The following is a 15,607-nucleotide window of genomic DNA, read 5'->3' as shown; positions in this document are numbered from 1 at the left end:
TTGTAGTAATTATCAGATTTGCACTGCAATCAACTGACAGTAGCAAAGTAACCAATTTCAGTTTTTAATTTTCATACATCACAGTGACAATTGAATGTCAGCTTCTCCTGGTTTTATTTCTCAAGGTAATCAAGCTGCTTTGGGCAGGCTTGCCAGAGACTGTATCCTTTAGAAGCAAGGAATGGAAGAGCTAAGAATAGAGCACACTGATCTGTCACACAGATTTTCCACAAATGAATCAAAGATTAAACCTGACTTGAGTCTGCCAGGAAGACCACTACAAATGAATTATTCATATTTTCTTAAAACCATGGATTAACTATGAACACAGACTGTGCATTTTCTAATTAAAGTGTTGCCCTTCAGCTGTGGCTACATATTAAAGGGTTAGTGCACATCAATTAGAAATACATAATTTAGAATAAAAATGTAGAAGATTTGTACTTTATGTAATAGATGAGACTGATTCAGCTTTGGGAATTGCATTTTACCTACCTGAAACAATGGAAGATATTTAACAAAAAAACAGGGTTCAGATCTTGGAGAATTGCTTTATAGCATTTTTAGCAGCTAGTCATAAAGAGATTCTTTGAAACAGTTCAGCTTCAGCCAGTTTGCAAGTAACCCCCTTAGATGAATTTCCTCAACAGTGAAATGTGTAAAAGCACTTGGAGAATACTATAAGAAACTGACTATAAAGGGGGCAACAGGTCATTGAAAAAAAGGTCAGAAAACACAGGATTAGGTCTTGCAATGTATGAAAACATAATACAATTGTGAATGGAGTGGCTCACAACTCAGGAGGGTGTTCCTGTTAAATTTCAGAAGTAAACTGTGAAATACAAGCCAACTTCTGACAATCCAGATGTGTGAAAGAATGGTATATAGAGAAATCAGGTCATTAGTACCATCTGGCTTACTTTTCAAACCATGAGTAAATCTGTAGCGAAGTTAATCCTAGTATGAAGATGTTAGTTTCAAGAGTTTGTTTACCCTAATACTTGAAGTCCTGAAGGAGTTGTGAAGATAAAACTACAAATTTATTTTGGGAAGTGTGGTTTTAAACCAATAAGCTTACACAAGAAAATAACACTATTCAAACTAAATGAACAGATTAGCAACTTTTACTTAGTGGGAGACATCATCACTAACGTTACCTCTAGGTCTGATTACACACAACTATCTTGCTAAGAGGCACTGCTCAGTCAGTCAGCTCTGTGTCAGCTGCATCAGCTACCACAACAAAACCCTTCTGGATTATGTTTTACTTTTGACTTTTTCTTTTGAGCTCTTATTTCTATTGGACACTGGCAATTCTACCATAATGCTAATATCAACCAGAGTAAATATTGTAGGGAACTGAACCCCCATGGCTGAAAAGCGGTGTTGGGAAGGACTGGATCTGGAGGGGGAGGGAGTGGCATTAAGAAGCCTGAGGGTGTCTCTAGATTCACTTTAGACAGAAAAAGTACGCATAAAAAGCTACATGGGAACCATTTCAGAAAGCTCAAAATGTAAGCTACCTTTGAAATTCAGTGCTTCACAAAAGGATGGAGTATTTTAGATGAAGAATGGCTGCAGTATAGTGACATTATGGTCTGAGACTGCAAAAATATGCCACTTTGCACAAGGAATATACCAAGAATGTACCTTTTTCATCCCTTATTCATCAATAGTAACATTTCTTCCAGAAATAAAGCTACAGACATACTCTTTTTGTAGGGTAAATTACTTCGGCTCTTCACTTCACTTGGACACTTCACATTTTGCACTATTTGCAGTAGACTTAAAAACAAAACCAACCAAACAAAAAGCAACAGAAAAATCCCACAAAGTTAGCAAATAAATAGGTAGCCCATAAAACCCAGGAAAAGCCTTATGTCCTCCTTTTGTCCTGACTCCAGTTATATAATATGGAAAACAAAATGCAGGAAAAAAAAATGAGAAGTAATTAACAAGAGCTGTAACAGTAAAAAGAATAGTGTCTATAGCCCTTAATATAGGTTGCCATCAGTTATAGTCCTCCCATTTGTGTAGTTACAACCCCTTTTCTCCAAAAAAAGCTTATTAGAATTAGAAGCAGTAAAAAACCAGCTAAGATTATAACAATGAAATGTCTTCCACTGGAGGAGATACTGAAACAGACCTAGATCTTTGAGCACTCTAAATAGATAAAAGGCGGTGGTAAAAAGATGTTCAAAATAGAGCATGGAAACACTGAATATTTTATCATAATAGAGATTTGAAATATAACTTAAATAAGCATTAAATGTACATCTCTTAAACGTAAGGGTTTTTTTGCTTTGTTTTCTTCTTTTTTTTTTTAATTGTTTTTGAAAAACAGCTATAGTGAGCTGCTTTAGAAAAAAGTTTATTTGATATGTTTTTTACATTGTTTCAGTAGCCTGAAAAATTCTGTCCTGTCCAGAAACAATTCTCCTATGTGCTACAGAAATTAAAACTCATGAATAAGAAATGACAGCACTTTAGGTACAAGTTAAAATCTTATCTTGCTCATACGTAAACTATTCTAAATAGTAAATAGACTATCTAGCATTTCTGTAGACAGAAAGGTAGTCCTGTCTTCCCTTAAAATTCTTGTAAGATTACGAGTGAAACTGAAAATTGAAGTGTAAACTGAAGTACTCATAGCAGTAAATGAATGGAGATTTCCAGTGCACTGCTTCTCTACCACAGTGCAGACTGGTGGGAATTTGTTTGTTGCAGGGTTTTTTCCCCCTGTTTCTAATTAAAGTTCAGGAAGAGTTATCAGTAATTGTAGATTTAACAGTACACTGAAGGTAGAAAACATTAGAGAGAAGAGAAAATGGAAATGTGTCCAAAAAATCAGTTTGAATAAACACCAAAAAGTGAGACGTGCAAGAGAAAAGAAAAAGCCCAACATTAGGAAAAAGCAGCCTCCCCAAATCCCCATGGATTCTTAGAAATTATACTAGAATAAACTTCTCTTTAAACTCTGTGAAAAGTCAAGTAGTTTTCACACTGTAGTACTATAATGTCACAGAACAAGCTCCAAACTCATTTTGTCCTTCACAACGACTATTCATAAAAGAAGGCTTTTGATTGCAGAAATTGTAACTTGCTGAAGCTGAGACTTTTTGATTATTTCTCTTTAGATCAGCTTTTGATATATCAGAGTTGAGAAAGGATTACGCAGACAGATGTAGACTTGTGCAAGTAAAATATGGCTTTCCAGATGATGACAATTTTTTAAAAAACTGGGAGCTGGCCAGAAATTTAAGTTTCTATTTATCTCACTTTTAGCAAAAAATAAAAACACCTAAAGCCAGAGGTATGAGTATATCAACACATACTGTATTGTATCATTTAAGTAACCATCTTGTACAGATTTGAATGCCTGATAAGCAAATAAAAATGGTACAGGCACCCCCCCAAACGTAAAAGAAAAACAAACAAACAAAATCAGCTTTTACAAATAGCTGAACAGATTCCCATGAATATTTGATCTTTATATTGCACTTTTTACTTAAACATTTTAGAACCACAAATAAAAGAAATTCCACACAGTTCATGAAACCCATCCTAACTGCAGTCTTGGTAAAAAAACATGCTACTCTAGATACTGTAATTCCATCTGAGCTTCTCTTTGCAATTACTGCTTTGTTACAGACTCAATGTGCATAATTAGGCACATTTCACTGCATAAATTACTGCACTCTACTAGAAAAACTTCTGTTAACATTTTAGTGGGGAGGAACACATATTCAAAATTTAGAATATTCAATTTGGGATACTATTTGTCAAAGTTCAATTTATCATGTCTGTGTTTTGGTGTCTTCTGTGCTTTATCAGCCTTTTTTTCTTTAGAACTCTCAAAAAATTCAGCAAAAACATACAAGTTTTAGCAGAGTGAAAGAGTGTAGATTATGCATTAGCAGCATCATTAGTTTGTATACAGTAATTCCTTCAAACAAATTTTGTAGTTTATTCATCTGATTTATCAAAGCTAAAAGAAAGCTGTATCATTAGAATAGGTACCCCAACAAATGGGAAACGAAGTCCATTCCCAGAGTGCTGCACTGTTACATATATTCATTTTGCATACAGAACAGGTCTTACCCAGCTCTAGTTGTTTTATATTCCACCTTAAGGATAGGTTTGCAGGGTTCTGGCTTCTTTCCATCCTTCAGCTGCTTTCCTAAAGCAAATGATTTTTCTGTATTAATCTTACAGTTCCGTAACATTATGACAAGTAATGAAATTCACTGTGCAGCTTGAGAAGTATAAAATTCATGCAAACACATATTCAACAACTTTGACAGTTATAGAACATGCCTTGGAATAATAAAAACTTGTTAAAGCTCTCAACACACCAACTTAAAATGTTTAGGAAAAAAGACCTCTAAACTTGACTGTGGTAGGATATTTGTTTTCAAACATGTAATCCTCCCCTAAAGTGCTGTTTTAAGCAGCACTAGGAGAGCTAAAATTTATGTTCTGTCTACCCTTTTGCAATTAAATTGGTCAGTTTACAAGTAAAGTGAGGTTTATCCTGTGTATTATCCTGCAGGGCTAAGACTTCAATTGCACATGAAAAGCCCACTCTCTCCCAACTGTGCAATTATCCTCAGTGATACATCCAAACATAAAAATCTGAAGTAAATAAGTTACTAAGACATGAAATAGAGACATGCACACCGGGTAAGCCTGGCATTTGTGTAGAACTTACTTGAAGAGTAGCAGTTTATTTCACAGAAGAACAACATGTAGTGTTAATTTCCTAGATTACCATTAATGCAAGAACTCTCAGAAGTGGGAACATCTTACCAGATGCTATTCTTATTCTGTTACAAACCTTTCTGAAAATTTATGTGGTAATCTACACATTTATACATAAAACAGGTACTTGCTTATATGTATTTTTAACAATATATGGGTGTCACAATGTGGGCCACCACATATGGGATCATAATGTCAAGCAAAAAGCAAGCCCTCAAAAATATGCATTAGTTAACTCTGAGATCAGTGCCATTGTGTGAAAGACAAGCTTAAAGTTTAGAGATTTAGAGAAAGCTGCACTGATTTAGATTTTGATCTCATGAAGATTTTTCTTTTTCTAGTGAAATCTATGAGAAACTGATACGACTGAGAAAGATTTTTACTGCATTGCAAGTGCACTTTTAATACTTCTTTTTTGCAAAACACACTTCTATTAAAAACAAGTTCTCTATGTTCAAGAGCTGTCAAGTGCCATGGGTATCCATTTTCATCTTACCATGTGGAGTGATTGTCTGGAATGGTTTGGTAGGAGATTTTACATTCCATATGGTCAAGGTACCATCTGAGTGACTACAAATGAATTGTTTTCCTTCATGATGCCAAGCCACAGAGTGGATAGCCTATGCAAGTAAAAGCACAGCAACCTAAGTCATGTATCTTAGTTATCATTTTATTCTTACAACTTCCTCAGTGACATTAAATAGAAAAAGCCAATTAGAGAAATTACTAATGAAATAATCCCCATCCTGTTATGTCCTAATTTACCCATGGCAAGTTTTCTGTACATAACTAGTACATTCAGACACACTTTACCCACCAAAAACACTGTCTTCACTGTAGCGACCCGTTTAGTGGGGCAAGGGGGGAACTCACCCTCCTCAGTGTAGTATTGCAATATTCTTTCATGGATGGTAGCATGAAGAGAATAACTGCAAGCACTTATTTAAGATTTGCTAACCAAAATTTTTCAGTATTGGGAAAAACATGCTGTCCAGACAAAAAACATGGGATGAGATTATTAAGTTCAGGTATTACATATCATTTTGAGATGTTCATGTGGATGTGCACAAGAGGCAAGCATTGGCCCAAAACTTCCATAAAACAAGAGTTGCAGAAACAAGACTTTTTTGAAATTATGATGATGAAAGCAAAGTATTAGCCTAGCTGCTCTAATATTGCAATGACAGCTATGAGGTGCAGGAAAGCACAGGAATCTACTCGTAAATCTTTAAATCTTTCCATAAATACAAAATCATCTCTAGATTCGTAAAATTAGTAATGGAACTATTATACCATACCACATAAAATCTACAGGAAACAGCTAAATAAATAAAATTTAGTTGCTGCCTTCAGGCAAGAGGAAAGTAAACAATGATGCAAAGAACACAAATAAGGGAAAAAATATTAACTAGCAAGAAAAGACTGGTGCCATGTCTGCTTCCAGCATCTTTGTTAGTGCGTGGAGACATTATGAAACCATTAGGTGAAAATGAAAATATCAGTAAACAATGAAACCTTAAAGTATTTCCCTACTACCCAGAGGGTACAAAAGGAACCATTAACTCCAAAAAATATGGAACTTTGGTATTAGTGAAAAGGTAGATTTTTATGATGAAGACGTTACTTTAGATAAACTAGAAAAGCAGGTGCTGAGTAAGTGAAAACTAGTGGGTTTTACAATACCCTCAGTAGTGATTCTGTCTGTAAGAAGGGCTTACACTCACTCCAGCTCTGCAGGGACCTTGGGTTTTCCTCTGTGAGGAAACCTGGTTGTGTGTGCAGTAGAGAACTGTAACCAGCAATGACAGCTTAAGCAGTAATTACTGGCTGAAGAGCACATCTCAGGACAGATCCAAGTGAGCTTTGCTCGAACTGATTATACACAGATCAAGTCTTCATACTTCATGAAATTATACAGAGAGACAAGATAGTTCCCAGCAAACTGAATGGGAGAATCCAGAGCTTAAATGACAGAGGAAAACGGCTATGCTACATGAGTCTAGAGCCTCCAATAAAAATTTCCCCAATATAAATTAATATAAAATCTGGATATATGTAAACCACAGATTAAGGTTAGCATTTCTTATATAGATATTTTGTTAGACAGATCCTGTGTACCAATATTATATCTACACATGTAGCTTAGAAACCTACATGCCTCACAGGATGTCTCCTGGTGTCAAAGTGAAAGTCTCGATCATTCTGCCTGTCAAATAATTTTTTTAGCAAGAACTTGTTTTATAAAAGAAATCTTGCATAAATATTGAAAATTTGGTTTTATTTACCAACATTAGACCAAACAAAGCAAGGGATCAACAAATTTGAGAGTGCAGCCTCAGTAAAGAGAAGGTTGCTTTTAAAAATGGTCTTGTCACTGAGAAAATAAATGTCTACAGCATGCTAGCAACACAACACAATCAGTACAATTCACATAATCTCCCATATGAATTCTAGCCCTGACAATAGTGGGCAGCCCACAGCGTAAATAGAACAGTTTGATTCACATTTATGTAGAAATAGGTCTTAGGAATCAGTAAGAAAGCAAGTTTCATAAAAGGAAGGAAGAATAAATCTGAGAAATGATCACTCCTTCCTTTTCTTGAAAAAGAATGTCAAGAGGAGGGAAATGGCTTCAACCTGTTTCAACCTGTTACTGTTGAAACAGCATTAATGCTTAAGAAGATAAAAAGATCTGAGCACAAAGGAGAAGGATGACTGCTCTCACTTTCTGCAAGGAACATGGACGGATGAAAAGAAAAACCTATGAAAGAGTACAATAAGCCTCTTGGTTTTATGACTGCTTACTGCCTAGTTTTAGTCTCTTTAGAGTCACTGTTAGATTTAGTAATGCAGCTAAATATTTTTTTAAATGTAACTGAAATATGTGCTTTATGTTTTTAAAATAATCCAACTAACAACTCTGTGGGCTGGGTATGACAGAACTCTATATAGCTGTATCCTTTGCTATCACACAACTCACAAATTCTTGTAAGCCTAAAAAATAAAACCAACTCTGTAAGTAACTGCAGCACTATCTCAAGGTACACAAGATACCTCTTGTGACAAGACAGTTATAATGAAAAAGGTACAATAACCTTAAGCAGCACTAGTTAGCTGATAACACTAGTTGACTAACAACAGTCTCAACCACCAAAACAGAACTGGTACCTGAAAAAATCATCTCAATACACAAGAACAAAAAACTTTTGACATTTTGACATTTTTTGCAGGGTTAATATTAGTGCTGGAATTTGAAGGAATGCATAAAATAGAAAAATGAAGTAGATTCCACTGAGTGTGCAAAACTACATGAATCTTCTAAGAACTAAAAAACCACTACGAGTAATAGATTTTTATTCTAATATTTTACACAAAACTTACTGATGCAGAATAAAACTCTTATTTTTAATATTAATTCTCATCATGATTAAAACTTCCTGTTTTCTTTTTGGTACCATAATGCAGCAGTATGCTTAAATCAGCTGGTGCAGATTTAACTATCTCTCAAATCTTTTTTGGTCATATGGGACCAGAAAAGTAACCCCTTATAAACAAGATCATGCCCAAGTATCACAGAGGATTGTTGTGATATTTAAGGTCCAAGGCATTTGTATCCATAGGCAGAGTTGTCTGCACAAGTAAACTGAGTCCTGACCTCACTACCATTCTGTCCTTCCATTTACAAACATGAAACAAATACAGGGAATCCTTCCAGGAACTTACACAGAAAAAACTCTAATAAAAAAGCCACCATCTTTGTCTAGATAAACCTTTATATTTAATTAATTACCACTGAAGGGTTCTAATTAGAAATATTCCTATTATCCCCTTCACTTTAATTCAAATTTCAAGTATCTGTTCTGGACTCTAGGGAAGTTTGTTTCAAAACTTCTGAGACAGTTAGTATTTTATGGGGGAGTGGGGAATTGAATCTTACTTTTTTGAATAAAAACACAATTGACCTGCTGTCCTATATATGACTAAAGTTTATTAGAAATTGTAGAAACTATTCCTGAGTTTTATGTGGACACACACACAAACACAAAATCAATTCACCATCTGTTTCAGAAAGATTATCCCACGTGGAAAAATTACTGCTATGCTGCTTGCAAAGAAGGTGAGTATACCTGATTTTAAGAAGGAAATATTTTTGCAGCAGCTGCAGCAGTTAACCAAGGTAGACTTACATGGGACTGTAAAATGCAATCACAAATAAATCAAAAAAGTCTGAGGAACAAAATTAAAAGCATTTATATGGAAGACTCCTATAGAAATATCTTAAGTAGATCAGTAGCTTTTCAAGAGATTATTGCATAATTTAAAACATTTTATGAAATTTATTTTTACTTCTGCAACAGCTTGTAAATATCCCTAGAAATAGCTATTAGTTCTTGGTACTTTTAAGAGGTACAAAAATTAATAACTTAAATGTAACCTCAAAGACTCAAGTTTTTGGGTTATTTTTCCACCAGGGGAATTTAGCTGTTTCCATTCATTAAACAGTGATACAAACAATCCCATTCTTTTAAATTGCTACAGACTTATTTTAGCCCTACAGCTGATGACATGCAGATGATTTTGGAACAGTTTGAGACCATTCTTCTCATCTGTCATGGTTTAACCCCAGCCAGCAGCCAGGCACCACACAGCTGCTCACTCACCAGTAGTATCAGGGAGAAAACCAGAAAAAATGGTACAACTCAAGGGCTGAGGTAAGAACAGTTTAACAATTGCAATAAAAAGAACTACTCAGCACAACTAAAACATCAGTGTGTTATCAAAGTTATTCATAGTGAATCTAAACACATGGATCTGTGCTAGCTACTAGAAAGAAAATAAAACCTATTCCAGCCAAAACCAGAACATTTCATGGAGAATTTCAGTGACATAAACACAAAAGCTATTGATTTAAGTAGTTTACCCTGTTCTCAAGAGCATTTTTTAAATTCAGTTTTCTGACAGAAAATTTAGACTGCTGCAAATATGGAATGCACCAGAGACACTGATAAGTCCTTTCATAATTTTTTGGATTTCTCAATGATCCTTTACTCTCTTGTGGCATTAACTGAACTTGAAATACACTGTGTGTGACTGGCAAAGTCCATGGTTAGTTATTCTGCAAACCAAACTGGTTATTTACCATATCTTATCCAGATTTCACAGCCTTATTATGACAGTCCTTTAATGGATATGAGCAGCATTTCTGTTTAAACATGAATGGATGATGATACTGACTCCTTTTCTACAGGTTCACCAAAATATACAAAGTATTTTAAAACCTGGAAGTACCTATGCTAACTCTCTTGTCAACAACCTAAGGAAGGGGAAAAATGCTGCAAAAGGAAGAAAACAAAAAAAATGTAGCTACTGAGACTTAAATGACAATACATCATGAAGATGGTTTCGATGACATGAAATACATTGACACATTTTGGATTCTGGCAAGTCACATACCAGGGTTGTTTCTCTTTCCCCTGTCCTCTTCATTCCACAAGCTACTTTGACATGTTTTTAATGCTCTAAAATAATCTCTTACACTCAACCATGTACCAGAACACTGAGTCTAAAAATAGTAATCTATAATGCATTATAGTTAATGCTGTCAAAGCTTACTTGACATCAGAACAAACAAAATATTACTTGAACTAGGGACTTGATTATAAAACAAGCTTTGCTTTTCAGAAGTTACAGTTGAGGGATTTGGAAAGTTTTTTTAGGAAAAAGCTAATAGTTGAGAATTTTTTTTATTTCTTTCATGAACGTACAGGTTGGGCAATTACTGCAATATAAACTGTATTTTACATAACAAAGCACAGCTTACTTTCCTTAAATCCCCAATGTCTGCATGTAAAAGGCTTCAGGAGGGTGCAAAAGGAATTTAGTCTTACTTTTTCATTGAGCCTGCCCAAGACAAAAGGGATGTTTTGACTAAAGGGTTTCAAAGAAAATTTCCAAACAAAAGTTCATTCACAGCTGCAGTTCCACTATGTACAAATAATTTCTTCCAAATTCACTGAAAAAGAATGCTGCATTTGTGCATTATTCCAACTAATTCTAAATATTCAAAATATTACTGTTATAATAAAAAATATACACTACTTTAAGTTCAGGATTTAATTCATAATATAGAATGATCAAGTACAAATTATAGCTAAATTCTCTGTATTTTCCTGTAAGTAGAATGTTCTGGAGGGAAGAATATGCCAGTAATCAACACTAACCCTAACCATGACCTAGAGCTGCATCCCCCAACCATGGTTAATGTTACCCACCTGCTCCTGTCCTTGGGATGAGTGTCCTAGTGCCCTTGTGCTGCAGTTATAAGCCCAGGGAGCTGGGAACACGTGTTCAGACAGGAAGAAAGTGTGCACAGTTCCATTAACCTGGCTTTCAGCAACAAGTGAGACTGCCCTACCACAACATGGGAATTGCTTCAAGAAAGCCTCCAAAGGTCAGGCCATTTGAAACAAAACCAAGCAGGAAGCTACAAAACCCTATAATTGGATTCAACATCTTCCCTCAGGAAATAACATATCTCTGCGCAAACCTCTGGACACACAGGGATTTTGACCTCATTATGATCTTCCTCTGCTAAGGAAGAAAGGATGACATTTGGATCCCTGCACACAACCAAAGTTTTGAGTTAAGAAACTTGCATGAAATGTTGGTGAAAGACTGCACAGACCTTCAAGTTACATGCTTAAAAAATAATATCAACTACAAAGTGATGAGAGAGAAGACCAATCCAAACGCAAAATTTCTAGCAAACGTTCCCTATGGTATCAGCGTTGAGGCCATCCTGCTCATGATGCCTGATGAAGCCTAGCCACCCACTAAGATGGCAAGTGTGACAAGATTGGACTAAGTAGTTCTCTTCTTACACGTTGTCAACTGCACACTCAGAAAAGTTGTCATCAAGAACAAATGGAGAACCAAGGGTATAAATCCTGAGGCTTAAAATCCTGCTCCTGCTACAGGGCAGAATGTCACATCCATTATCCTTTGTGAGAGAAGAAGTGAAGCATGTTGTGACATTAGATGCTCCCTGTCCCTTAAGGGTAGGTTGGCACACATGTTCATGATGGAATACAGCCCTTAAGAGTCAGCGCGTGAAAGAAGTTCTGGAACAACGGCACGAAACAGGGAAGTCACTAAAAAGATTCTCTGCACTGAAATGTCCAAATTCACACAGCAAACAAAAGAGCCAAGAATTTTCTTTGCTCTGCATCACACTAATCAGAGACAGATCTCCTGAGACAAGGCACTGCTCCACTGTTCCACTCTGAGTCTTCCGTGTGCGCATGCTTGTGAGCAAGGAAACCACTACATGACCAGATGGTCATTCTTTTTCTTTTCCCTTCCTAACTACTCCCAAGTTATGATAAGCACATTTCTTTATCAAGGCTCTGACCTGAGGTATTTCATTACCTCTTTTGCAACCAAAAAACACAAACTGAATACCTAGATGCAGTCACTTCTAAATCCTAAAAAAAAAATCAAAATTGTAACATCTGAACTATTCACTGATCTCTGCAGCCTCTCAAGTGAGAACTGGTTCAAAAAATATTGAGACTGATACTTAGTTCATTTTTAAATAAATGGACCATAAAATAAAAAGAAAGACAGAATAAGCAGCATGGTGTCTACCTTAGGTAAGTTTCTAGAAACTGCAACAAAATTTTAATATAGAACAGAGTAAATTGACACACGGATAATATATGAGTATATAATGAGATAATATGAGTATAAATTATGAGATAATAATATGAGTATAATACACCAGATAGAAGTAGTCAACATACTTTTTGTGAGAGGTAGTTACAATCAAACAAACCTCCAAGAATGGTAACAGGCATGAGGTTCATGGAAACACCACTACTTAAGCTGTCTACAAAATTTTCGAAGTCCTGCAACAACGTATCTCAAAGGAAGCTAAAACTAAACAGACTAGATATCTTTGAACAAATAAATCACTAGTTAAGGAAGTAAAGCAATCTAGAATAAAGACAGGCTGGCACTAATTGATTAGTTCATGGATGAAGGTAAATGGTAGAGACCCTCAGGCATCTATACTGCCCAGTTTATTCATAAGCAACCTGGAAAATTAGAACAGTATTAAGAGGGCAAAGTCTGCTGACAGTACCAAACCACATTCAAAGCAGAAATCAGGCTTTCAATGAAAAGCTGCAGAAAGACTCTAATTTTTACTGTCCAACTATGTCAATGAAAAATGATGCCTAAATTTCAGGACATTGACCTGACAGTAACACCTGAAGAATGGGTCTTTGGTGTTAGAGTGGGTTGTTTCAAGGAAGCATCTGCTTTAGGCTTGCAGCATCAAAAGGCTAATCCAATATCAAGGAAAGGAAAACAAATTCAAAGACAGTTATTGCACATGATACATCTAGCATTCCATATCTTCCTATATACTATGCTGCTGTGTTTCTGTTTTGTAAAACAAAGAAAAATAGAATGGTTAAAAAAGTTAAAGAACATAGCAAGTCTAGGTCTAGGAAGAGGTTTAGGGAGAAAAAGGATGATGAAGATATGAGTAAATGTATGGAAAAAAAGATATAAGGAATTAATTAGGTTCATGGAATGAGAATAGAAGGGAGAAAATTGTTCTTTGCATACTCTGGGGTTTATATGGACATTTCTGATGATCCAAGGCTTGGACTGCTTCAGAGCCTCCCCCTCCAATTCTTGATTGGTAGAATACAAATAAGTACAAGTACTGAGCCAGGACTGCCACCAAAAAAAAACCAACAACCCTGCTCCCCTCTGCCCCCCCCAAAACCCTAAAGCTGGTACTGAACAATGACAAAGCCATTTTACAGTCAACAAAATGTAATGAAGATCAATTTTATATTATTTTAAATGAAATACACCCCCTTGCATATTATGCTGACTCATTTTTCGAATCTCAGTCTTTCAAAATATCTATTCTATCAAAAATCAAGTTCTAAAGAAATGAGAGCTACCCAATGTCTTTTTTTTAAACCTTCCCCCAGTCTTATTTCAAAGAGAATTGATCTTGGTCTTATTCTACAGAGAAAAGGTGGTTAGAGAATTGTTGTAGTGAGACTATTTAGTGGTTTCTTCCCCTGCTCTTTCCTCTCACAGTTCCCTGAATATGTGATAGATTCCAAATCACAGAAATTGCTAAACCATCTTGTTTCAGCTTAAGCCCTTAACACAGGTGCAAGTCACATGATTAGCAGAAAAAAGATGTAAAAGCTTAGGGAAGAAATCCAATCCATGCCACCATTCATTACTTCACAAACTTAAACTCAGTGAAGTTATTTGGTGTAAAGTTTATTATCCAAGCCCTACTGCTCTTTTAGAGAAAATTTCCAGTACTTGCAATTTCAAAGAGACCTACTTATTGATCCACTGGTGACAGAAGCAGGAGATTAGAAAGTAATACAAGTCACTATTCGACTAGTGAATTATATCCTCAGAGTAAATAATGCAGATGAAAAATGTTACCTCATCATGTGTATATCTGTAATCTGCCTTCTTTGACTTCAGGTCCCATAATACCACCGTCCCAGATTCAAAGCCAATCAGAAGCTGCATTAAGAAGATACATTATTTCTTTATAAAGAAAAGCAAAATGATATCATTTGCAAAGCCTGAAGTTCTTGTCCCAAAAGATATGCAGCATAATACTACATATCGTAACTGCAAGTAGTTATAAAAACAAAAATTAAAGAGGTGAAGGCCTCAATGTTAGAAAGGTTTACTTTGCACTTATTGTCCTCAAGTTCTAGAAAATAAAATGGACATTCACGCAAAACTAGAAAAAAATTAAAGCATCCTTCTGAAGATTCCTTGGAAACCATTTTGAGTTGCAGAAAGATCCATATTAAACTTTGTTATGTGTACTCCACCCTGAGTGAAAAGAAGGGGTTTTGAAAAGGAGAGCTTTATTGTGCATTTTCCTCACTGGAATTTGTTCTGCTTAAATTTGCTGGAAGAATACAATATTCCCCCTAAAGTTCTCAGTAATTCATTGCCTATAAAGAAACAATGTACTATGAGCTTTCTCCAGATTTTAGTCATAACTGAGATAACTGGCTGAAGGAACACCAGAAACATTATTTGTTCATAGGAGGAAAGCTAGATAAACCAAACTAGATAATTTCCCAAATCACCTTTTTGCAAGAAGCAAGTTTAAACCTTTACTGCAGGGAGTGAAGACTCAAATTCCTCCTAGTAGCTGGTCTAACACATTGTTTAGCATCTAAGTGTTTTGTTCTCCTATCTCAAGTGCTACTTCTCTTAATGAAAAAAAAAAACCCAACCCAAAAAACCCCATGGTCAACATAAGGCAGTAGTAACAATTTAGTGCCATATCTACAGGTTTTGTCTGCATAGTCTTCTCAGCATGTTAAGATTTTCAAGGTGTACAGTTGTCTCCAGTAAAAAATAACAGATCTCCTACAAGCTTACAAATAAAATATTTCATCTCTTTTGGTGCTCTACAGCACTAAAATACCATAAATATTAGACATGTTAGATCCAGTAAAAGTGAATATTCAATTTTTCCCATGAACGTTATGTATACTATCATTTTTAATTATCTTGTCTATCATATGCCATATATTATAATTTTTCTATTTTAATTTAAAACATTGGAAAACCCACTGTGATTAGAAAGCTAAAAGCATGAACAAATTTTAAAAGTGCGTACATGGGTGATTTTTGCAACTACACAGGGTTTTTTAGTAATGTTTTCTCATGAGAAATAAGAAAAGTGTAAGCTCACATTTCAAAACACTGATTGGTAGCCTGACGAATAAACCCAGTAATTTTTAAACTTTAATTGACAATAATTAGATGT

The 15,607-nt window shown here is 35.3% G+C and overlaps 1 protein-coding gene across 11 annotated transcripts in view; it reads right to left on the bottom strand.

Annotated features, from left to right (window-relative positions):
* The window catches only part of STXBP5 (syntaxin binding protein 5), a 106,260-nt gene that overhangs the window by 47,158 nt on the left and 43,495 nt on the right, over window positions 1–15,607 (bottom strand). For all 11 annotated transcript variants that reach the window (XM_063390342.1, XM_063390341.1, XM_063390345.1 and 8 more), the window contains 3 exons: window positions 14,251–14,334; window positions 5,258–5,381; window positions 4,102–4,180 (listed from right to left, as the gene is read on the bottom strand). In XM_063390342.1, the coding sequence (XP_063246412.1) occupies window positions 4,102–4,180; window positions 5,258–5,381; window positions 14,251–14,334 (287 nt within the window). The remainder of the gene's footprint in view (window positions 1–4,101; window positions 4,181–5,257; window positions 5,382–14,250; window positions 14,335–15,607) is intronic.

Source organism: Prinia subflava, chromosome 2, assembly GCF_021018805.1.
Source record: "Prinia subflava isolate CZ2003 ecotype Zambia chromosome 2, Cam_Psub_1.2, whole genome shotgun sequence".
Taxonomy (NCBI): Eukaryota; Metazoa; Chordata; class Aves; order Passeriformes; family Cisticolidae; genus Prinia; species Prinia subflava.
This window is presented reverse-complemented; position numbering and strand designations above follow the sequence as displayed.